Source organism: Coregonus clupeaformis, chromosome 33, assembly GCF_020615455.1.
Source record: "Coregonus clupeaformis isolate EN_2021a chromosome 33, ASM2061545v1, whole genome shotgun sequence".
Lineage (NCBI taxonomy): Eukaryota > Metazoa > Chordata > Actinopteri > Salmoniformes > Salmonidae > Coregonus > Coregonus clupeaformis.
Genome location: NC_059224.1, coordinates 1,821,863 through 1,847,765, shown reverse-complemented (window position 1 = coordinate 1,847,765; position 25,903 = coordinate 1,821,863). Strand labels below are relative to the sequence as shown.

General features: G+C 46.7%; 1 protein-coding gene across 1 annotated transcript in view; it reads right to left on the bottom strand.

Annotated features, from left to right (window-relative positions):
- The window catches only part of snx17 (sorting nexin 17), a 649,426-nt gene that overhangs the window by 603,686 nt on the left and 19,837 nt on the right, over nt 1-25,903 (bottom strand). The window contains exons 3-7 of the mRNA XM_041859922.2: nt 21,283-21,400; nt 17,345-17,409; nt 12,674-12,784; nt 12,116-12,206; nt 2,005-2,092 (exon numbers count right to left, since the gene is read on the bottom strand). Coding sequence (XP_041715856.1) covers nt 2,005-2,092; nt 12,116-12,206; nt 12,674-12,784; nt 17,345-17,409; nt 21,283-21,400 — 473 coding nt within the window. The remainder of the gene's footprint in view (nt 1-2,004; nt 2,093-12,115; nt 12,207-12,673; nt 12,785-17,344; nt 17,410-21,282; nt 21,401-25,903) is intronic.

Below are 25,903 nucleotides of genomic sequence, written 5' to 3'. Positions count from 1 at the left end.
TGCCAATGACCATCTGGATGATCCAGAGGAGGAATGGGAGAAGGTCATGTGGTCTGATGAGACAAAAATAGAGCTTTTTGGTCTAAACTCCACTCGCCGTGTTTGGAGGAAGAAGAAGGATGAGTACAACCCCAAGAACACCATCCCAACCGTGAAGCATGGAGGTGGAAACATCATTCTTTGGGGATGCTTTTCTGCAAAGGGGACAGGACGACTGCACCGTATTGAGGGGAGGATGGATGGGGCCATGTATCTCGAGATCTTGGCCAACAACCTCCTTCCCTCAGTAAGATCGTGAAGATGGGTCGTGGCTGGGTCTTCCAGCATGACAACGACCCGAAACACACAGCCAGGGCAACTAAGGAGTGGCTCCGTAAGAAGCATCTCAAGGTCCTGGAGTGGCCTAGCCAGTCTCCAGACCTGAACCCAATAGAAAATCTTTGGAGGGAGCTGAAAGTCCGTATTGCCCAGCGACAGCCCCGAAACCTGAAGGATCTGGAGAAGGTCTGTATGGAGGAGTGGGCCAAAATCCCTGCTGCAGTGTGTGCAAACCTGGTCAAGACCTACAGGAAACGTATGATCACTGTAATTGCAAACAAACGTTTCTGTACCAAATATTAAGTTCTGCTTTTCTGATGTATCAAATACTTATGTCATGCAATAAAATGCAAATTATTTACTTAAAAATCATTCAATGTGATTTTCTAGATTTTTGTTTTAGATTCCGTCTCTCACAGTTGAAGTGTACCTATGATAAAAATTACAGACCTCTATATGCTTTGTAAGTAGGAAAACCTGCAAAATCGGCAGTGTATCAAATACTTGTTCTCCACACTGTATGTACATGAAGGCAGTGTAAAGTGACTAGGCATCAGGGATAGATAATAATAAGGTATTTGAGGTAGATAGAGCGAGAGAGCGAGAACGAGAGCGAGAGAGCGAGAACGAGAGTGAGAGCGCGAGAGAGAGAGAGAGAGCGCGAGAGAGCGAGGGGGGGGACAGGGAGAGAGAGAGAGAGAGGGGAGGGCAGGGAGAGAGAGAGAGAGGGGGGGGACAGGGAGAGAGAGAGAGAGAGTGGGGGGACAGGGAGAGAGAGACGAGAGGGGGACAGGGAGAGAGAGAGAGAGAGAGCGAGGGGGGGCCAGGGAGAGAGAGAGCGAGAGGGGGACAGGGAGAGAGAGAGAGAGAGAGAGGGGGGGGCAGGGAGAGAGAGAGAGAGGGGGGGGGCAGGGAGAGAGAGCGAGAGAGCGAGAGGGGGACAGGGAGAGAGAGAGGGGGGGGCAGGGAGAGGGGGCAGGGAGAGAGAGAGAGAGAGAGAGAGCGAGAGGGGGACAGGGAAAGAGAGAGAGAGAGACAAGGACAGAGGAAGGTGAAGACAGAGGAAGGTGAAGACAGGTGAAATACGACAGTGTTAAAAGTCGAGGAGGGAGAGAAGTTATCAGTCCTCAGACTGCAGACAGAGAAGCCTCTCGTCCCTAACACACACACGGTCTCCAGAGGACCAGAGACAGACGTCCTTCAAGTCTTTCTGCTCTTTGATAAACTCTTTGATCTTCAGTCAATATGTTGTACCTGTATCTCTGTACCATCTATTATACTATACTATCTCTGGCTTCACTTCTATAAACCAACTGGACACATACTGGAACAACTCAGGCGATGAGTGTCCGGTGATGTCACAAGTACAGTACTGGTGACATCACTCAGTAAGGTTTGTGGTGTAGTCTTAATGGTTTCACCGAGATCATCTATAGAAGAGATTAGAGCATCCAGACAGGTCCTCACTTGTTGGTACTTGGAAGGAGAGAAACCTTGTAACAGTTGCTGCTTGCTAAAGTGCCAAGTGGTTGACATTTGTTCAGTGTTTTCGCTGTATTTAAACGCCGTAGCGAGGTAGAGGAGTAGAGAGGAAGAGGAGTAGAGGAGTAGAGAGGAAGAGGAGTAGAGAGGAAGAGGAGTAGAGAGGAAGAGGAGTAGAGGAGTAGAGAGGAAGAGGAATCATACCTTTTTCGCAGCATGATGTGGAACTCTGAGCTCCGTAAGCTGGTGACCGATACATATGGTAGCTCAAACTCCTGTAGCTTCCTCACAACTAGAGAGAGAGAGAGAGAGAAAGAGAGGGGTAGGTAGAGAGAGAGAGAGTTAGAGAGAGAGAGAGAGAGAGAGAGGGAGGATAGAGGGAGAGAGAGAGAGAGAGAGAAAGAGAGGGGTAGGTAGAGAGAGAGAGAGAGAGAGAGAGAGAGAGAGGGAGGAGAGAGGGAGAGAGAGAGAGAGGGAGAGAGAGAGAGAGAAAGAGAGGGGTAGGTAGAGAGAGAGAGAGAGAGAGAGAGAGGGTTAGGTAGAGAGAGAGAGAGAGAGAGAGAGAGAGAGAGAGAGAGAGAGAGAGAGAGAGAGAGAGAGAGAGAGAGAGAGAGAGAGAGAGAGAAAAGAGAGGGGGTAGGTAGAGAGAGAGAGAGAGAGGGGTAGGTAGAGAGAGAGAGAGAGGGGTAGGTAGAGAGAGAGAGAGAGAGAGAGAGAGAGAGAGAGAGAGAGAGAGAGAGGGAGGAGAGAGGGAGAGAGAGAGAGAGAGAGAGAGAGAGAGAAAGAGAGGGGTAGGTAGAGAGAGAGAGAGAGAGAGAGAGAGAGAGAGGGTTAGGTAGAGAGAGAGAGAGAGAGAGAGAGAGAGAGAGAGAGAGAGAGAGAGAGAGAGAGAGAGAGAGAGAGAGAGAGAGAGAGAGAGAGAGAGAGAGAGAGAGAGAGAGAGAGAGAGAGAGAGAAAGAGAGGGGTAGGTAGAGAGAGAGAGAGAGGGTAGGTAGAGAGAGAGAGAGAGAGGGGTAGGTAGAGAGAGAGAGAGAGAGAGAGAGAGAGAGAGAGAGAGAGAGAGAGAGAGAGAGAGAGAGAGAGAGAGAGAGAGAGAAGGAGAGGGGGACAGGGAGAGAGAGAGAGAGGGAGGGCAGGGAGAGAGAGAGAGAGGGGGGACAGGGAGAGAGAGAGAGAGAGTGGGGGGACAGGGAGAGAGAGAGCGAGAGGGGGACAGGGAGAGAGAGAGAGAGAGAGAGCGAGGGGGGCCAGGGAGAGAGAGAGCGAGAGGGGGACAGGGAGAGAGAGAGAGAGAGAGAGAGGGGGGGCAGGGAGAGAGAGAGAGAGAGAGAGAGAGAGAGGGGTAGGTAGAGAGAGAGAGAGAGAGAGGGAGAGAGAGAGGGGTAGGTAGAGAGAGAGAGGAGGTGTGGAGGTAGAGGGACAGAGGGAGGGTGGGGCAGAGAGATTTGGAGAGAGAGAAAAACATCGACATTATAAAATTATAAAATCCATGTACACAAACAACAAGTGTGCGGTTAAAATTGGCAAAAAAAAGACGTACATTTCTTTCCACAGGGCCGTGGGGTGAGACAGGGATGCAGTTTAAGCCCCACCCTCTTCAATATATATATCAACGAATTGGCGAGGGCACTAGAACAGTCTGCAGCACCCGGCCTCACCCTACTAGAATCTGAAGTCAAATGTCTACTGTTTGCTGATGATCTGGTGCTTCTGTCACCAACCAAGGAGGGCCTACAGCAGCACCTAGATATTCTGCACAGATTCTGTCAGACCTGGGCCCTGACAGTAAATCTCAGTAATACAAAAATAATGGTGTTCCAAAAAAGGTCCAGTTGCCAGGACCACAAATACAAATTCCATCTAGACATCGTTGCCCTAGAGCACACAAAAAACTATACATACCTCGGCCTAAACATCAGCGCCACAGGTAATTTCCACAAAGCTGTGAACGATCTGAGAGACAAGGCAAGAAGGGCCTTCTATGCCATCAAAAGGAACATAAAATTTGACATACCAATTAAGATCTGGCTAAAAATACTTGAATCAGTTATAGAACCCATTGCCCTTTATGGTTGTGAGGTCTGGGGTCCGCTCACCAACCAAGAATTCACAAAATGGGACAAACACCAAATTCTGCAAAAATATCCTCCATGTACAACGTAAAACACCAAATAATGCATGCAGAGCAGAATTAGGCCGATACCCGCTAATTATCAAAATCCAGAAAAGAGCTGTTCATTATATAACCACTTAAAAGGAAGCGATTCCCAAACCTTCCATAACAAAGCCATCACCTACAGAGAGATGAACCTGGAGAAGAGTCCCCTAAGTAAGCTGGTCCTGGGGCTCTGTTCACAAACAGAAACAGACCCCACAGAGCCCCAGAACAACAACACAATTAGATACAACCAAATCATGAGAAAACAAAAAGAGAATTACTTGACACATTGGAAATAATTAACAAAAGAACAGAGCAAACTAGAATGCTATTTGGCCCTAAACAGAGAGTACACAGTGGCAGAATACCTGACCACCGTGACTGACCCAAACTTAAGGAAAGCTTTGACTATGTACAGACTCAGTGAGCATAGCCTTGCTATTGATAAAGGCCGCCGTAGGCAGACCTGGCTCTCAAGAGAAGACAGGCTTTGTGCACACTGCCCACAAAATGAGGTGGAAACTGAGCTGCACTTCCTAACCTCCTGCCAAATGTATGACCATATTAGAGACACATATTTCCCTCAGATTACACAGACCCACAAAGAATTAGAAAACAAATCTTGAGAAACTCCCATATCTATTCGGTGAAATATCACAGTGTGCCATCACAGCAGCAAGATTTGTGACCTGTTGCCACAAGAAAATGGCAACCAGTGCAGAACAAACACCATTGTAAATACAACCCATATTTATGTTTATGTTTATTTATTTTCCCATTTGTACTTTAACTATTTGCACATACCAGAGAGAGATGAGGAAAGTCCATCTAGACAGAACCCAGGAGGGACCAGTAAGAGAGAGAGATGAGGACAGTCCATCTGGACAGAACCCAGGAGGACCCAGTAACAGAGAGAGATGAGGACAGTCCATCTGGACAGAACCCAGAAGGACCCAGTAACAGAGAGAGATGAGGACAGTCCATCTGGACAGAACCCAGAAGGACCCAGTAACAGAGAGAGATGAGGACAGTCCATCTGGACAGAACCCAGAAGGACCCAGTAACAGCTGAGGCCTACTCTCCAGAGGGGACAGGGAAATCACAGCAGCCTTCTGGAGATAGTAGCGTTGCTGCTGCTCAATTCAGTTCTGCTGCTGTTCTGTTGTGTAGCCTACAAGGAATACCACCACTACAAACTGTTCTGTAGCCAACAAGGAATACCACCACTACAAACTGTTCTGTAGCCAACAAGGAATACCACCACTACAAACTGTTCTGTAGCCAACAAGGAATACCACCACTACAAACTGTTCTGTAGCCAACAAGGAATACCACCACTACAAACTGTTCTGTAGCCAACAAGGAATACCACCACTACAAACTGTTCTGTAGCCAACAAGGAATACCACCACTACAAACTGTTCTGTAGCCAACAAGGAATACCACCACTACAAACTGTTGTGTAGCCTACAAGGAATACCATCACTACAAACTGTTCTGTAGCCAACAAGGAATACCATCACTACAAACTGTTCTGTAGCCAACAAGGAATACCACCACTACAAACTGTTGTGTAGCCTACAAGGAATACCACCACTACAAACTGTTCTGTAGCCAACAAGGAATACCATCACTACAAACTGTTGTGTAGCCTACTAGGAATACCATCACTACAAACTGTTGTGTAGCCAACAAGGAATACCACCACTACAAACTGTTCTGTAGCCAACAAGGAATACCACCACTACAAACTGTTCTGTAGCCAACAAGGAATACCATCACTACAAACTGTTGTGTAGCCAACAAGGAATACCACCACTACAAACTGTTCTGTAGCCAACAAGGAATACCACCACTACAAACTGTTCTGTAGCCAACAAGGAATACCACCACTACAAACTGTTGTGTAGCCAACAAGGAATACCACCACTACAAACTGTTGTGTAGCCAACAAGGAATACCACCACTACAAACTGTTGTGTAGCCAACAAGGAATACCATCACTACAAACTGTTCTGTAGCCTACAAGGAATACCATCACTACAAACTGTTCTGAAGCCAACAAGGAATACCACCACTACAAACTGTTCTGTAGCCAACAAGGAATACCACCACTACAAACTGTTCTGTAGCCAACAAGGAATACCACCACTACAAACTGTTCTGTAGCCAACAAGGAATACCACCACTACAAACTGTTCTGTAGCCAACAAGGAATACCACCACTACAAACTGTTGTGTAGCCAACAAGGAATACCACCACTACAAACTGTTGTGTAGCCTACAAGGAATACCATCACTACAAACTGTTGTGTAGCCAACAAGGAATACCATCACTACAAACTGTTCTGTAGCCTACAAGGAATACCATCACTACAAACTGTTCTGAAGCCAACAAGGAATACCACCACTACAAACTGTTGTGTAGCCTACAAGGAATACCATCACTACAAACTGTTGTGTAGCCTACTAGGAATACCATCACTACAAACTGTTCTGAAGCCAACAAGGAATACCATCACTACAAACTAAATGACTAAAACTATCAGTGTTACTCATGCACTTTGTAATGTTTTGCTTCTGCTTGCATTCCTTCAAGGACTGAGACATTCAGTGTGTGTCTCAAATGGCACCCTATTCAAATGGCACCCTATTCAAAATGGCACCCTATTCAAATGGCACCCTATTCCCTATACAGTGGTCCATAGGGCTCATTTTCAAACGTGTATTTTTCCATATATAGACACACTCTATGTGTTTGAATAAAATCAACGATATGCACTGAGATGGCCACGCTGTGATAAAAAAAAAAAAAATTATGACAGCGAGTGCCTTCGTGACTGGCGCATGTTGTCTCCTTCTCCTCCCCTGCTGCAGAGAACAGGCACCACAGGACAGCACAGTGTTTATGGCGCTGTCCGCGCTGAAGCAGCACAGTGTTTATGGCGCTGTCCGCGCTGAAGCAGCACAGTGTTTATGGCGCTGTCCGCGCTGAAGCAGCACAGTGTTTATGGCGCTGTCCGCGCTGAAGCAGCACAGTGTTTATGGCGCTGTCCGCGCTGAAGCAGCACAGTGTTTATGGCGCTGTCCGCTGAAGCAGCACAGTGTTTATGGCGCTGTCCGCGCTGAAGCAGCACAGTGTTTATGGCGCTGTCCGCGCTGAAGCAGCACAGTGTTTATGGCGCTGTCCGCGCTGAAGCTGCACAGTGTTAATGGCGCTGTCCGCGCTGAAGCAGCACAGTGTTTATGGCGCTGTCCGCGCTGAAGCAGCACAGTGTTTATGGCGCAGTCCGCGCTGAAGCAGCACTGTGTTTATGGCGCTGTCCGCGCTGAAGCAGCACAGTGTTTATGGCGCTGTCCGCGCTGAAGCAGCACAGTGTTTATGGCGCTGTCCGCGCTGAAGCAGCACAGTGTTTATGGCGCTGTCCGCGCTGAAGCAGCACAGTGTTTATGGCGCTGTCCGCGCTGAAGCAGCACAGTGTTTATGGCGCTGTCCGCGCTGAAGCAGCACAGTGTTTATGGCGCTGTCCGCGCTGGAAGCAGCACAGTGTTTATGGCGCTGTCCGCGCTGAAGCTGCACAGTGTTAATGGCGCTGTCCGCGCTGAAGCAGCACAGTGTTTATGGCGTTTTCCGCGCTAAAGGACCACAGTGTTTATGGCGCAGTCGCGCTGAAGCAGCACTGTGTTTATGGCGCTGTCCGCGCTGAAGCAGCACAGTGTTTATGGCGCTGTCCGCGCTGAAGCAGCACAGTGTTTATGGCGCTGTCCGCGCTGAAGCAGCACAGTGTTTATGGCGCTGTCCGCGCTGAAGCAGCACAGTGTTTATGGCGCTGTCCGCGCTGAAGCAGCACTGTGTTTATGGCGCTGTCCGCGCTGAAGCAGCACAGTGTTTATGGCGCTGTCCGCGCTGAAGCTGCACAGTGTTAATGGCGCTGTCCGCGCTGAAGCAGCACAGTGTTTATGGCGCTGTCCGCGCTGAAGCAGCACAGTGTTTATGGCGCTGTCCGCGCTGAAGCAGCACTGTGTTTATGGCGCTGTCCGCGCTGGAAGCAGCACAGTGTTTATGGCGCTGTCCGCGCTGAAGCAGCACAGTGTTTATGGCGCTGTCCGCGCTGAAGCAGCACAGTGTTTATGGCGCTGTCCGCGCTGAAGCAGCACTGTGTTTATGGCGCTGTCCGCGCTGAAGCAGCACAGTGTTTATGGCGCTGTCCGCGCTGAAGCAGCACAGTGTTTATGGCGCTGTCCGCGCTGAAGCAGCACAGTGTTTATGGCGCTGTCCGCGCTGAAGCAGCACAGTGTTTATGGCGCTGTCCGCGCTGAAGCAGCACAGTGTTTATGGCGCTGTCCGCGCTGAAGCAGCACAGTGTTTATGGCGCTGTCCGCGCTGAAGCTGCACAGTGTTTATGGCGCTGTCCGCGCTGAAGCAGCACAGTGTTTATGGCGCTGTCCGCGCTGAAGCAGCACAGTGTTTATGGCGCTGTCCGCGCTGAAGCAGCACAGTGTTTATGGCGCTGTCCGCGCTGAAGCAGCACTGTGTTTATGGCGCTGTCCGCGCTGAAGCAGCACAGTGTTTATGGCGCTGTCCGCGCTGAAGCAGCACAGTGTTTATGGCGCTGTCCGCGCTGAAGCAGCACAGTGTTTATGGCGCTGTCCGCGCTGAAGCAGCACAGTGTTTATGGCGCTGTCCGCGCTGAAGCAGCACAGTGTTTATGGCGCTGTCCGCGCTGAAGCAGCACAGTGTTTATGGCGCTGTCCGCGCTGAAGCAGCACAGTGTTTATGGCGCTGTCCGCGCTGAAGCAGCACAGTGTTTATGGCGCTGTTCGCGCTGAAGCAGCACAGTGTTTATGGCGCTGTCCGCGCTGAAGCAGCACAGTGTTTATGGCGCTGTCCGCGCTGAAGCAGCACAGTGTTTATGGCGCTGTCCGCGCTGAAGCAGCACAGTGTTTATGGCGCTGTCCGCGCTGAAGCAGCACAGTGTTTATGGCGCTGTCCGCGCTGAAGCAGCACAGTGTTTATGGCGCTGTCCGCGCTGAAGCAGCACAGTGTTTATGGCGCTGTCCGCGCTGAAGCAGCACAGTGTTTATGGCGCTGTCCGCGCTGAAGCTGCAACATAATTACAGCCATTTAGTTTCTTACCCTGTTTCTCTGACTGAAAAATTATGTTGTTGAAATCACTCTTATTTGGGGAAAAAACATTCGCTATACCCTGCGGTTTGTGTCAGGAGGGATCTATCTGTGTATTCCTGGGGCTTAACGTGGAGAAGAGCAGGGACTGGTTTTGTGTCAGGAGGGATCTACCTGCCCTAAGCTCGCTCCTGGCCCCTTACACTAAGCTTAGTGGGTAAGAGCGTTGTGCGAGCGTTGTGCCAGTAACCGAAAGGTCGCTGGTTCTAATCCCCGAGCCGACTAGGTGAAAAATCTGTCGATGTGCCCTTAAGCAAGGCACTTAACCCTAATTGCTCCTGTAAGTCGCTCTGGATAAGAGCGTCTGCTAAATGTATAATAAATAAATAAATAAAAACGAAGTCTGAATGTGTCCTGCTAGCTGACCTAAATGCTTAAAACCACCTCACCAAGTCCTAAAGAAATGGGACTCCATAAATCTCTCTCAGATTATTAACCAATCCCACAAGGTATGACTCCAAACACCCAGAAAAGGCTACTCTCCTTAATGTTATCCTCACAAATAGTCCTGGTAGGTATCAGTCTGGTGTTTCCTGTAATAACCTTAGGGATCACTGAATTTACAGCGTGTGTTCGTAATGGCTGCTCAGTTAAACAACCTGTCCTGATTTGTCATAGACGCTTGCTAAAAACTTTAATGGGCAAGCCTTCCTTCATCACCTGGCCTCTGTAAATTGGTATAGAATCAGCTTGATCCCCTCTGTCGAAGACGCTTGGACCTTCTTTTTTGATATTTTCAGTGGTATTGTTAACAAACACGCCCCCATAAAGAAAATGAGAATTAAAAACAGGTTCAGCCCCTGGTTCGACCGTGATCTGGCAGAGTTACTCCACCTCAATAATTCCATTTGGCGAAAGGCTCGGCACACGCTTACTCAGGCTGACTGGCTCTCGTTCAGGCAAATGAGAAATAAGTGCACTCAGGCTATCCGGAAGGCCAAAGTTAGTTACTTTAAGGAGCAGTTCTCTCTCTGTGGGTCTAACCTCAAGAAGTTCTGGAAAACAGTGAAAGACCTGGAGAATAAACCCTCCTCCTCACAGCTGCCCAAGTCCCTTAATGTTGATGATGTGGTTGTTACTGACAAGGAGCACATGGCTGAACTCTTTAATTTCCTCATCTCATAGCCCTTCTAATGCGACTAGCCCCGATGCTCCTCCCTCTTTTTCTCCTGCCCCGCTACAAAGTTTCTCCCTGCAGGCGGTCACTGAGTCTGGGTCACTGAGTCTGAGGTGCTAAATGAGCTCCTTAAACTTGACCCCAAAAAAACATCTGGGTCAGATGGTTTAGCTCCCGTCTTCTTTAAGGTTGCTGCCCCTATCATCTCCGAGCCTGTCTCTGACCTTTTTAACCTGTCTCTCCTCTCTGGGGAGGTTCCCATTGCTTGGAAGGCAGCCACGGTGCGTCCTTTATGTAAAGGGGGAGATCAAGCTGATCCTAACTGTTTATAGGCCAATTTCTATTTTGCCCTGTTTATCAAAAGTGTTGGAAAAAACGGGTCAATAATCTGGCTTTTTTGATGTCTATAGTATTCTCTCTGGTATGCAATCTGGTTTCCGCTCAGGTTATGGATGTGTCACTGCAACCTTAAAAAGGTCCTAAATGACATCACCATTGCCCTTGATTCTAAGCAATGTTACGCTGCTATTTTTTATTGACTTGGCCAAAGCTTTTGATACGGTAGACCATTCAGTTCTTGTGGATCGGCTAAGGAATATTGGTGTCTCTGAGGGGTCTTTGGCCACTGTCTATCACCAAGGGAGTACCCCAAGGCTCGATCCTAGGCCCCACGCTCTTCTCAATTTACATCAACAACAACAGGCAGTAGGAAGCCCTCTCATCCATTTATATGCAGATTATACTGTTTTATACTCGGCTGGCCCTTCCCTGGATTCAGTCCATCACACTGCTAACCCTAACCCTAACCACACAGCTAACCCTAACCCTAACCACACTGCTAACCCTAACCCTAACCACACTGCTAACCCTAACCCTAACCACACTGCTAACCCTAACCACCTGAATCCAGGTGAAAGCTATGATCCCTTATTGATGTCACTTGTTAAATTACATTTTAGTCATTTAGCAGACACTCTTATCCAGAGCGACTTACAGTTAGTGAGTGCATACATTTTTCATACTGCCCCCCCGTGGGAAATGAACCCACAACCCTGGCGTTGCAAGCGCCATGCTCAACCAACTGAGCTACACGGGGACTACAACTCAATATAAGGAGGGTGTTCCTAATGATTGGTGTACTGCACAGTATAGGGCAGGGATGGGCAACTGGCGTCCCACGGGCCACCCCCTTTAGTAAGCCCTTTAGGAACTCAGCCAGGGTCTCAACTTAGTGTTGAGAGTTAGAATAGTAGAATACACAAGGTGCAATTTCAACATTTGGTTACGCATCATCCGTTGTTGTTGTTGTAATGTCAAATCACTGACAGTCACTCAATTAGCTAATGTCAGAAGAATAAAAAATGTGATAGCTGGCTAGACTAACTTACCCATCTAAACCTGTAGTAATCATGGTCGAATTACTGACCGAGGGGCCCCCATTGATTTTGTTAGCCACTCTCACTCAGATATCATATCAGCAAACATTTCTCTCCACCCTATAGGAAAATGTGTAGAATTACAGGAAATGTGTTGTAAAACGGCTAATTTCTGTCTCCGCCTCATGGCAACACAAGTAGAATTGCATGAAATATGTTATACAATTGCTTGCAAACAAAATGTCACTTATGGTCCCCAAAAAGACTAGGGCCGGCTCTGACTGCACATGTGGGTACGAAGACCCACAAGCCACTGCGGCCCCTCATGATGAGTTAAGATTTTTTTTTGTGGCCCCCACCCCCATCCCTGGTATAGGAGATAGAGCCGTTTGGCCTTTCAGATCCCACTGTATTTCATTCCTATAGCAGTCCTCTGAATGGTTAGGGGAGGGTTATGGGTTAAAAGTTGAATGCTTACACGTTAAGCCACCGTCCATTCCTTCTCGAACCAGGAAGAGACTGAAGTAACCAACCAGGTCATCGGGAAGGTCCAGCTTTGACGCAACAGCCTGCCAATCAGAAGATAGACAGGAAGATCATCTCTGGTTATCTGCTTTTACTCCTATAAAAACATATTGTAGCTTCAAAAGCATTTTATCCACTGACTGTGACAGTTATACAGTCTCTGGTCAAGTCCTTCTCGTAACGTCACTTTACGAAGGACACGTGATAGCAGTATGTTATAGTTACAGCTGTCTGTGCAATATAGAGTTTCTGAATCTATCTGGGAGAGTGTGCTGCATTCACTTATGGATCAGATTGAATTCGCTCTACTTTTTTGTATCTCTCCCTCTCTCTAGCTTCCAAAGGGTTCCTGGTATGTGTTGGTACTGCTATTCATTGTATAAGACATACAGTATATTACACTATTGTGTTCACTTCATGAATTCTTCAACACCAATTACTAACGTCCAGTAGAAGTGTGAATCTCGATTATGAACACGTGTGTTTCGCAAACCCAGTCGAGACCGTTTACCTCGAGGACATCCTCTGTCTGGTCGGAGGTCAGGATGTTGACCTTGACCTTCTGGCCGTTAGACAGGTATATCTCCAGACAAACCTCTTCGGTTGGGATCTGCTGGGTCTCCTATGGGGTAATGACAGGTTATATACAGGTTACAGACAGAATGTGTTCCGTGACAGACAGTGCAGAGAGCTTGTAGTCAGTACAGACCAGAGAGATCTGTCTCTCCAGACAGGGAAGGAGATTTGTATCCATCTCTCTCTTCCTGTAACACACACACAGAGTAATGGCAGTAGATCTGGATTGACAGCTTCTATGACACCATTTAGTTATATACTATCTTGTTACAGATGTCCTCAAAAAAGTATGAAAATCCTACATTCAAAAGCAGAGCCGCTCGCACAATTGGCCCAGCTTCGTCCGGGTTAGGGGAGGGTTTGGCCGGGGGGGGGGGCTTTACTTGGCTCATCGCGCTCTAGCGACTCCTTGTGGCAGTCTGGGCGCCTGCAGGCTGACTTCGGTCGTCAGTTGAACGGTGTTTCCTCCGACACATTGGTGCAGCTGGCTTCCGGGTTAAGCGGGCGGGTGTCAAGAAGCGCGGTTTGGTGGGTCATGTTTCGGAGGATGCATGGCTCGACCTTGGTTTTCGCCAGGAATTACTGGAACCATGTCGTCCAAAAAGTTATACTTTTGAATCATCTGTCCATAGAACGTTCTTCCAAGAGTCTTGATGATCATCCAGGTGCTTTTTGGCAAACTTGAGTCAAACTTTTTGGATGAGATGGGTCCCATTATGCCTGGCGAAAACCAAACTCTGCATTCCACAGTAAGAACATCATACCAAAGGTCAAGCATGGTCAAGCATGGTGGTGGTGGTGTGATGGTTTGGGGATGCTTTGCTGCCTCAGGACCTGGACGACTTGCCTTAATAGAAGGAACCATGAATTCTGCTCTGTATCAGAGAATTCTACAGTAGAATGTCAGACCATCCGTCTGTGAGCTGAAGCTGAAGCGCAGCTGGGTCATGCAGCAAGACAATGATCCAAAACACACAATCAAGTCTACATGAAAATTGCTAAAAAGCAACAAATTTGAAGTTTTGGAATGGCCTAGTCAAAGTCCAGACCTAATCCCAATTGAGATGTTGTGGCAGGACTTGAAACGAGCAGTTCATACTTGAAAACCCACACGTCACTGAGTTAAAGCAGTTCTGCATGGAAGAGTGGGCCAAAATTCCTCCACAGCGACGTGAGAGACTGATCAACAACTACAGGAAGCAGTTGGTTGGAGTCATTGCAGCTAAAGGTGGCACAAGCAGTTATTGAGTGTAAGGGGGCAATGACTTTTTCACACAGGGGAATTGGGTTTTGCATAACTTTGTTTATGAAATAAATATGTAATTGTTGTGTTATTTGTTCACTTATGTTCCCTGTATCTAATATTAGGTTTTGGTTGAAGATCTGATAAGAGAGAGAGAGAGAGAGAGACAGAGAGACAGAGAGACAGAGAGACAGAGAGACAGAGAGACAGAGAGACAGAGAGACAGAGAGAGAGAGAGAGAGAGAGAGAGAGAGAGAGAGAGAGAGAGAGAGAGAGAGAGAGAGGGTGGACGACCACCTGGAATGATGGATCTGATAAAAGTAGATTTACACCGTCCAGCCTAGCAGCACAGCCAGGTCACTTCCTGTGTTGCGTGTTGGCTCTCAGTTGCCTGCTCACACTATCAACCAATAGGTAAACTAGCCTTCACTGGGCAGCTATAGCATCCTGCTATGAGCCAATGGGAAAACTAGCATTGATTTATTGTGAACATACCATGAACATCCATTACAATCAATCATTTCAATGTGCCATCTATGCTAACAAGCAGCTGAGGAAGCAGTTTGCTAGGAAGGGACCACAGTCAGCAAAAAGGACAAGCTCTGGGTATACCAAACACGCGCGCTCTCTCCCAAACACGCGCTCCCTGGATAGATTTGCTCTTCTATTTCTTGGAGAAGAAAAATAAAATACCATCCAATGTAAGACTGTTGTCGCAACATGATTTGGCATTCTGTATGATAGTAATGTGCGCACACATTTATTTTTAAAACATCTGTTCTTCATTCATTTATGGCAGATTACAGCGTAGTAAAAATGTTAGAGAAGATTCATTTATGGCAGATTACAGCGTAGTAAAAAGGTTAGAGAAGATTCAACTCCTACATTGGCTGGGTGTAACTGGGTGGTTAAAACCGACCAACGGTGGTGATGTTCTGTCACCATAGTGATGTGCCTGAAATAATCATTTCACACCAACATATACTGCACACACCCAAGTGTGAACCATGACGAACACAGTGAATACAGCCACAAACTGTGGCTGAAAACTATTACCAATACTGAGTCACTGAGTCATCCGTGTGTGTGTGTGTGTGTGTGTGTGTGTGTGTGTGTGTCTCTCTCATGGCTAACAGAGCAGCCAGCAGCTAACAGCCTGCTGAGGAGTCTCTACCTACGTAGAACAGAACTGACACACACACACACACACACACACACACACACACACACACACACACACACACACACACACACACACACACTGCTGAACACTTGAACTGGACTGACAACCTCCACTGACTCTCCGTACCTTAGCACGCACACACAACGATTGCTGCTACTACACTTGTATTTATTATTGCTAAATACCGCACAATTTAAACAACTGCTCTCCAATCCCCCCTTCCCGAAACATAAATATTGTACTATAAATTGTTGAGTGCCTTCCTATATTTATGAAGAAAAAAATTAAATAAAAATAAATAAAAGAAATGTCCCTTTTTCAGGACCCTGTCTTTCAAAGATAATTCATAAAAATCCAAATAACTACACAGATCTTCATTGTAAAGGGTTTAAACACTGTTTCCCCATGCTTGTTCAATGAACCATAAACAATTAATGAACAAGCACCTGTGGAACGGTCGTTAAGACACTAACAGCTTACAGACGGTAGGCAATTAAGGTCACACACCAAAAGAAAGATGCCCAGGGTCCCTGCTCATCTGTGTGAACGTGCCTTAGGCATGCTGCAAGGAGGCATGAGGACTGCAGATGTGGCCAGGGCAATAAATTGCAATGGGGTGATGGTCGGATTCGAGTTTATCATCGAAGGAATGAGCGTTACACCGAGGCCTGTACTCTGGAGCGGGATCGATTTGGAGGTGGAGGGTCCGTCAAGGTCAAGGTCTGGGGCGGTGTGTCACAGCATCATCGGACTGAGCTTGTTGTCATTGCAGGTAATCTCAAAGCTGTGCGTTACAGGGAAGACATCCTCTTCCCTCATGTGGTACCCTTCCTGCAGGCTCATCCTGACATGACCCTCCAGCATGACAATGCCACCAGCCATACTGCTCGTTCTGTGCGTGATTTCCTGCAAGACCGGAATGTCTGTGTTCTGCCATGGCCAGCGAAGAGCCCGGATCTCAATCCCATTGAGCATGTCTTGGACCTGTTGGATCGGAGGGGAGGGCTAGGGCCATTCCCCCCAGAAATGTCCGGGAACTTGCAGGTGCCTTGGTGGAAGAGTGGGGTAACATCTCACAGCAAGAACTGGCAAATATGGTGCAGTCCATGAGGAGGAGATGCACTGCAGTTCTTAATGCAGCTGGTGGCCACACCAGATACTGACTGTTACTTTTGATTTTGACCCCCCCCCCCCCTTTGTTCAGGGACACATTATTCCATTTATGTTAGTCACATGTCTGTGGAACTTGTTCAGTTTATGTCTCAGTTGTTGAATCTTGTTATGTTCATACAAATATTTACACATGTTAAGTTTGATGAAAATAAACGCAGTTGACAGTGAGAGGACGTTTCTTTTTTTGCTGAGAGTATATATATATATATATATATATATATATATATATATATATATATATATATATACATACACATACATACACACACACACACACACACACACACACACACACATACATACATACATACATACACAGGTCTACAATTTTATCTCTGATGTCCTTACACAGCTCTCTGGTCTTCGCCATTGTGGAGAGGTTGGAGTCTGTTTGATTGAGTGTGTGGACAGGTGTCTTTTATACAGGTAACGAGTTCAAACAGGTGCAGTTAATACAGGTAATGAGTGGAGAACAGGAGGGCTTCTTAAAGAAAAACTAACAGGTCTGTGAGAGCCGGAATTCTTACTGGTTGGTAGGTGATCAAATACTTATGTCATGCAATAAAATGCAAATTAATTACTTAAAAATCATACAATGTAATTTTCTGGATTTTTGTTTTAGATTCCGTCTCTCACAGTTGAAGTGTACCTATGATAAAAATGACAGACCTCTACATGCTTTGTAAGTAGGAAAACCTGCAAAATCGGCAGTGTATCAAATACTTGTTCTCCCCACTGTACATACACATATATATTTATTTATTCTATTCTACCGAGCCATTTACTTTTTATTCATATATTTTCTTATTTCTTATTGTTGTTGCATTGTGGAGAGGGAACCTGCAAGGAAGCATTTCATTGGACGGTGAATACCATGTGTATCCAGTACATACGACTGATAAAACTTGAAAACACACACACAGCTTACTGATGAACTGACCCGCGCCTCCTGACCAGACTCCCTACATAGAACAGAACAATTACACAGCCAGGAGTAAGGAACCAACCTGCTGGGCTTTCCTTAGGAAGCTGTTGAACATCTCTGAGGCTCCGAGCATGGGGTCCTGCCGCACTGTTGGAAGAGAGAGAGAGAGAGAAGATGTCAATTATAAAAGAGATGATCTTCCCCCCCCCCCCCCTCTCTCACCTGTCCATCTCCTCATTTGAATTCCATGCGGTCACTTGTCCACTCAAGCATAAAGGAAAATTCCACCCAAATACTATAGGTTGATATTTGTTTCATTAGTCCATTGTTGACATAGTCCCAAAAATGTTTTGCTTGTCAGCAATCAGGTTTTCAAGATATGTAACTTTCAAAATACAGAAATCATCCCCGTATGATACATTTTGCAGCATCATCAAGTTTTCCTTTAATATTGTCATCTATCACCCAACCTGGTGCCCTTGGAGAGTTCCTCAATGACCTTTGACACCTTGATAAGATCATTTCACGACAATTTCTTACCACTCATCGTACTGGGTGACTTCAACTTCCCGACTTCGACTCATTTCTTTCCACCTCTTTCTTTCCCCTGCTCGCCTCTTTTGACCTCACCCTTTCCCAGTCCCCCTCCCACTCACAAGGCAGGCAATATGCTTGACCTCCTCTTTAGTAGAGGCTGTTCGCCTACTGATCCCACTGCAACCCCCCTCCAGATATCTGATCACTACTTTGTTTAACTTTCTCTCCCTCTCTCTTCCAACCCACTCAGCCCCTACATTTTCTTTCCAAAACACTTGAGCGTGCCGTCTCTCTACAAATCTCTCGTTATTTCTCTCGGAATGATCTCTTTGACCCTAACCAGTCAGGCTTCAAGACGGGTCACTCAACCGAGACTGCTCTTCTCTACGTCACTGAGGCTCTCCGCACTGCCAAAAGCTGACTCTCTCTCCTCATTCCTCCTAGATCTACCCGCTGCCTTCGACACTGTGATCCATCAGCTCCTACTTTCCACCCTCTCAGGGCTGGGCGTCTCAGGCTTTGCACACTCCTGGAATGCATCCTACCTAGCAGGTCACTCCTACCAGGTGGCGTGGAGAGGATATGTGTCTGCACCCCATGCTCTCACTACTGGTGGCCCCAGGACTCGGTTCTAGGCCCCCTCCTCTTTTTCTCTATACACCAAGTCACTCGGCTCCATCATATGGTCTCACATGGTCTCTGCTATCATTGCTATGTGGATGACAACTACTTTTCACATTCCCCGCTTCTGATAACCAGGTGACGACACGCATCTCTGCATACTTGGCAGATATCTCAGCTTGGATGTTGGCCCACCACCTCAAGCTCAACTAGATAGAGCTGCTCTTCCTCCCGGGGAAGGCCTGCCCGCTCCAAGACCTCTCCATCACGGTCAACAACTCCTCTGTGTCCCCCTCCCAGAGTGCAAAGAACCTTAGCGTGACCCTGGACCACACCCTGTCGTTCTCTGCAAACGTCAAAACAGTGACTCGCTCCTGCAGGTTCATGCTCTACAACATCTGTAGAGTACGACCCTACCGCACACAGGAAGCGGCGCAGGTCCTAATCCAGGCACTTGTCATCTCCAGTCTGGACTACTCCAACTCTGTTGGCTGGGCACCCCGCTTTTGCCATCAAACCCCTGTAACTTATCCAGAAGGCTGCAGCCCGTCTGGTGTTCAACCTTCCCAAGTTCTCCCATGTCACCCCGCTCCTCCGTACACTCTACTGGCTTCAGTCAAAGCTACATCCACTGCAAGACCATGAAGCAGCAAGGGGAAGTTCCCCTCCCTACCTTCAGGCTATGCTCAAACCCTACACCCCAACCCGAGCACTCTGTTCTGCCACCTCTTGTCTCTTGGCCGTCCCACCCCTACAGGAGGTCAGCTCACACTCAGCCCAGTCAAAGCTCTTTTTCCAAAAACAACGAGGACTCGGTATGATGTGTGTCTTTACGTCTTATGTGGACAGTGGCTTCACACCTGCTGTGTATTCACTCATTTGTTATTTTCCGAACGCTTTTCCAAAATGACTTCGGTCAAATTCAGATAGAATATACATTTCTATAAAGTGATATGTCGTATTGGGACTTTTAGTTGGAAGGATGAACCCAATCAATCAGAATGTTTAACAGCAACCTAAATCTACAATATTCCCTTTAAGATGAATGCACTAACTTTAAGTCCCTCTGGATAAGAGAATCTGCTAAATTACTCAAACGTAAAAGGCAAGATCACTCTTAATCTGGACCTCGTCAATCTGTAGTAGTAGGACATAGCTACATGGAGCCATCAATCTGTAGCAACCTGCCTGCAGTGTGTTTGAACAGGGCCATCAGGGCTGGCCGACACCACAGATGCGCCGCACACACACATTCTCTTACCATAATTGTGAGGACTTTATGAACATACTTTCCCTAACACCTAACCCTAACTCCTAACCCCTCCCAGCAAGCGGTTGTTGAGCCAGGAAGTGTGTGTGTGTGTGTGTGTGTGTGTGTGTCTGGTGTGTTTGTCGGTTCTGTGTGTGTGTGTGTGTGTGTGCGTGCTCCCAGACTATGAGAAGATATGCCCCAACAAGGCTTAGTTTGTTCTGCAGTAACGGCCAGTGCTCAAGAGGATTTAAAAAAAAACACTGGACACTGCTGCTGCCAGTTCAGTTCCACGCATGTCTTATCTTTGTGTGTGTGTGCACATGCGCGTGTGTGTGTGTGTGTGTGTGCACATGCGCGTGTGTGTGTGTGTGTTCGGCCACAGTTCACCCTTGAACTGCTTGGGGAAGCGTTAGGCCAAAGCTGATGTTGAGGTCGGGTTGGATTTGGCAACATAACCTAACTTCCCCTTGAACCTTAACTAAGAAAAATAAAATGTTGTATATATTACATCTTCCTGACAAGGACCCACACTAAGGGGTGAAACTGTCAGAATAAAAAGGAAAATAGTGATTACTTTTAACTGTCCACTCAACCCTGGCAAGTTTCTTTGGGTACATACTGCACTTAAAATAATAAAACTTTCCCATTGGTTCTGAGGATCTATCTGGGATAGGAATCTATTGGAATAGTGAGGATGTCTGGTTCCAGGTGTGCTGGAGAGGACAGCCAAGAGGCCTTGGCCCCAAGTAAGTGCTCAGATCAGTATTACACTAGCTCAGACACCCAGAGCTTTAGTGTGGCCTACAGACAGGCCTGTTTCAGCCTGTATGTATAATGTGTTCTCAGATCAGTATTACCTTGAGTCAAAGCATGTAAAGTATGCTGCTGCTGCCCACACTAAAACCACAACCGCACCAGGCTAAGGCAGACAGTCAGCGGATAACAAGGTGTTCTGACACATGGATTGGTCATTCTGGTTGCTATGAGTGTCAGCCACTGTCTGTTCCTACTATACTGCCCTTTTATAGAGTCAGCCACTGTCTGTTCCTACTATACTGCCCTTTTATAGAGTCAGCCACTGTCTGTTCCTACTATACTGCCCGTTTATTGAGTCAGCCACTGTCTGTTCCTACTATACTGCCCTTTTATTGAGTCAGCCACTGTCTGTTCCTACTATACTGCCCTTTTATTGAGTCAGCCACTGTCTGTTCCTACTATACTGCCCTTTTATTGAGTCAGCCACTGTCTGTTCCTACTATACTGCCCGTTTATTGAGTCAGCCACTGTCTGTTCCTACTATACTGCCCTTTTATTGAGTCAGCCACTGTCTGTTCCTACTATACTGCCCGTTTATAGAGTCAGCCACTGTCTGTTTCCACTATACCCTCCACCCCATGGGAAAGGCTGAGGTCACGTCTAGTTCAATTTAGTAGAGATGAATTAGACTTTGAATTCAAGAATATAAAAATCCTCCTTGAAAATAACTCACTTTTCTCTCAACCATATTTGAATTGGACTTTCAATTCCGCTTCTGAACGGAGGTAATTTAAATCGAATTGACCCCAACCTCTGTAACACAGAGCCCAGAACTGAAAAACGTCCTCCCTCACCAGCTTGCATGTATTTCTCCAACTGTTCACGTCTCTGCTCCACATCAGCCGGCGTCAGCGTGAAGATCTTCTTTGGGGGGAAAGCAGGCACCAAGTTGTTCCCATACTCCTTCTTTATCTGGGAGGAAATAAAATACACACCGTCTGAAGCCAATAGGAAGAAAGGACTTGTCTGAAAAATATTGAGCATCACCAATGTTTTGAACAATCTGAGACAGATCATATCTTAAAATAGTTGGTTACTTAAAAAGTTACATTCTGAACATTTTATTCAGTCTTGAATAAAATGAGTAATGGGTTGAGAGGAACCGAAGTTAGGCCAGAAAACCTGGATCGACAGTGGTTCCCCCAGACTGGAAACCTGGTCTAACTCATCTGAAGGTCTTGCGTGCAGTTTGAGGATGAATCACAGGTTTATTTCAAGGCCAGACAGTCCGGTGGAAATGTGGATAGTTTCCATGTAAAATGATCTTATACTGTCTAGCCATACGGAGTTTCCTTAGCTCCTTACAGCCTCTACCACTAACTCATTCTTATTGAAGTCAGGAACTTTATAATCAGAAGATCGCTGGCTTTGAAACGAGATGCTACGCCTCGCACCCCCCAAGAATCAGAGATCAAATGGTGTTCTAATTCAGATCTGAATAACGCTATGGGCTAAAAGGCACTGATGTAGTGTGCATCTGTAGCAACTGCAGGGGCGGATTGGCCATCTGGCAATTCTGGCAAAGGCCAGATGGGCTGGACCATTTTATAGATGGGTGGGCTGATCGAAATTGACAAATATTTTTTATATAAAAAATTAATACATGAAAAGGTGGCATGGCCAGCAGTCCATGGACCTCTTAAGTAAAAATAAATATATAAAAAAAATAAAGATTTTAACGCAATTTCTCAATTTATTGTATAACATTTCAAAATGCAATTGCGGAAAAAAACAGCTTTGGAAGGTTTGTCCACTTTTCCCTGTTGAAGAGGGGAGGGCCTCAGCTTTCCATAGATGTTAGTTCTCAACTTAATATTCAGCTCAATAGCAACTATGAAAAATGTATGCACTCACTAACTGTAAGTCGCTCTGGATAAGAGCGTCTGCTAAATGACTAAAATGTAAATGTAAATGTATTAATTAGTGCCTTCAGAAAGTATTCACACCCCTTGACTTATTCCACATGGTTGTTGTGTTACAGCCTGGATTCAAAATGGATTAAATAGACACAATACCTCATAATGACTAACTGAAAACATGTTTTTAGAAAATTTAGAAAATGTATTGGAGAAGAAAATATAAAAATAAAAATGGGGTGAAGTTCGCGGCATGCGCAGTGCTATGGGCTGGTGTGGATAAAATACCAGGGCTGAATTCTTGTCCCAGTCCGCCCCTGACTGCAAGGTGTTTTTCACCTGACCTACCTCTTTCTCATACATATAGCTCAGTCTTGGTATCTATACACAGACACTTCACACTGTCCGAAAAGCCTATCTCCTATCTCGTGCACTCCTTTTGACCAGGGGATAGGCTGCCATTTTGGACGCAGCCTCTGTGACAGATCAGATGAATGGGTCCTTCTAAAAATGTAAGAAAAGGCTAGAAACTCCCACAGGCCTCGCTGTCACTCGGAATAACACTCACACTCCATTTAACATCCATCACCAGTACCTGTAAGAATGTCCTGGAGGAATGGGTTCGTACTGTCGTGTTGACAGCCACTACTGACAGATGAGGCTGAGGAAACGATACTAGCGTCAATACAAAATGCACAATAAGACGTGCTCAAATCTTACTAAGAGCATTTTTACCGCAGCAAGTTCACAAACTGGTTTCAAAAGGGATGTCTCACCCTGTTGGTACTGCTGAAAATACATCATTGTTTTCATTCTATTATTATACTTGATTTGCAAGTGATCTCTAGCTGTGCCACTAGAGATCCTGGTTCGAATCCAGGCTCTGTCGTAGCCGGCCGCGACCGGGAGACCCATGGGGCGGCGCACAATTGGCCCAGGGTAGGGGAGGGAATGGCCGGCAGGGATGTAGCTCAGTTGGTAGAGCATGGCGTTTGCAACGCCAGGGTTGTGGGTTCGATTCCCACGGGGAGCCAGTATGAAAAATAAAAAAGATAGATATAATGTATGCACTAACTGTATGTCGCTCTGGATAAGAGCGTCTGCTAAATGACTAAAAATGTAAATGATGGTTGGATGTGTTTTCATACCGAGCCATACGGTGCTCCAGGAGGTAAGATGTGGGGTGTTAAGCAGGGGGAGTATTATTTACAAAGGGCAGCGTTAACGTTCACATTCTGTCAGATGTAATTAGATGGAGCGGCACCGCAATTACCCAGGAGTTGGCGTGGTTACAGGGAAACGTGGCATGTTGGCAACCCGTGGGGGTAGTAGTACCGTGACTACCATAATCGTCAGATCTGACCGTAACTCAGTTCCAAATGGCACCAGATACCCTATACAGTGGTCTAAAGTAGCGCACTATACATAGAGAATACATTTTACCTTTTAATCATTTAGCAGACGCTCTTATCCAGAGCGACTTACAGTCAGTGAGTGCATACATTTTTCATACTGGCCCCCCCGTGGGAAACAAACCCACAACCCTGGCGTTGCAAACCAACTGAGCTACTGAGAACAGCCTTGTGCCGTCTTCCATCCCATAAAGTGTTACCTAGCAACGGCAGCTGTGGAGCGTGGAGGTGTGTAGAGACGGAGCCTTGAAGACGGAGCAACCTGCTGTTCCTTTCCTTGATCATGTATTGACATGTGACCGTGAGAGCCAGTGACGCGCAGCCTCCCATAGAGCTGCGAGATGTCAGAGCTACTGCAGCGGATGACGAGAGAGAGACGACTGAAAGGATGACATTCAGCCCTTTGTTCAGGCTACTACTCATTCGCTATCAAGGCCAACCTACGTCTAAGACAACGTCCTTCCTTATTCGGTCCTTTTACACGTTGTCTCTGGGCTAACAAGCTTTACTTCCTCTGTAGCACTTTCAGGCTGACTGTAGGGAGTCAAGTCTACAGTGTCTCAGTAGGGTAAAAGTGAGAAGAAAATGAACAATGCCAAGAAGAACATTCCTTCCATGTCACGCCTTCCACCTTTTAAACCCTATCCGCTTGGTTACGTATTCTAGCATGAACTAGCTTGAACACCCAGGCTCGAGGTTGGTTCTAGTTTCCAGTTCAAGTCGAGCAGGACAGCTGTAATATCCTGAACAAAAATATAAACGCAACATGCAGCAACTTAAAAGATTTTACTGAGTTACCATTCATATAACAAAAATCTGTCAATTGAAATAAATTAAATTATGCCCTAATCTATGGATTTCACATGACTGGGAATACAGATATGCATATATTGGTCACAGATATCTTTAAAAAAAAGATAGGGGTGTGGATCAGAAAACCAGTCAGTATCTGGTGTGACCATTTGCCTCATGCAGCACAACACATCTCCTTCACATTGAGTTGATCAGGCTGTTGATTGTGGCCTGTGAAATGTTGTCCCACTCCTCTTCAATGGCTGTACGAAGTTGCTGGATATTGGCGGAAACTGGAACAAGCTGTCATACACGTCGATCCAGAGCATCCCAAACATGCTCAATGGGTGACATGTCTGGTGAGTGTACAGGCCATGAAAGAACTGGGACATTTTTAGTTTCCAGGAATTGTGTACAGATCCTTGTGACATGGGGCCGTGCATTATCATGCTGAAACATGAGGTGATGGCGGTGGATGAATGGCACGACAATGGGCCTCAGGATCTCGTCACAGTATCTCTGTGCATTCAAATTGCCATCGATTAAATGCTATTGTGTTCGTTGTCCGTAGCTTATGCCTGCCCATACCATAACCCCACCACCACCACCACCATTGGGAACTCTGTTCACAACATTAACGTCAGCAAACCTCTTCCCCACACGACACCATACACGCCGTCTGCCCGGTACAGTTAAAACCGGGATTCATCCGTGAAGAGCTCACTTCTCCAGCATGCCTGTGGCCATTGAAGGTGAGCATTTGCCCACTGAAGTCAGTTTTGACGCCGAACTGCAGTCAGGTCAAGACCCTGGTGAGGACAACGAGCACGTAGATGAGCTTCCCTGCGACGGTTTCTGACATTTTGTGCAGAAATTCTTCGGTTGTGCAAACCCACAGTTTCATCAGCTTTCTGGGTGGCTGGTCTCAGACGATCCCGCAGGTGAAGAAGCCGTATGTGGAGGGCTGGCATGGTTACACGTGGTTGTGAAGCCGGTTGGACGTACTGCCAAATTCTCTAAAACCACTGTTGGAGGTGGCTTATGGTAGAGAAATTAACATTAAATAATCTGGCAACAGCTCTGGTGGACACTCCTGCAGTCAGCATGCCAATTGCATGCTCCCTCAAAACTTGAGACATCTGTGGCATTGTGTTGTGTGACAAAACTGCACATTTTAGAGTTACCCTTTATTGTCCCCAGCACAAGGTGAACCTGTGTAATGATCATGCTGTTTAATCAGCTTCTCGATATGCCACACCTGTCAGGTGGATGGATTATCTTGGCAAAGGAGAAATGCTCACTAACAGGGATGTAAACAAATGTGTGCACAACATTTGAGAGAAATAAGCTTTTTG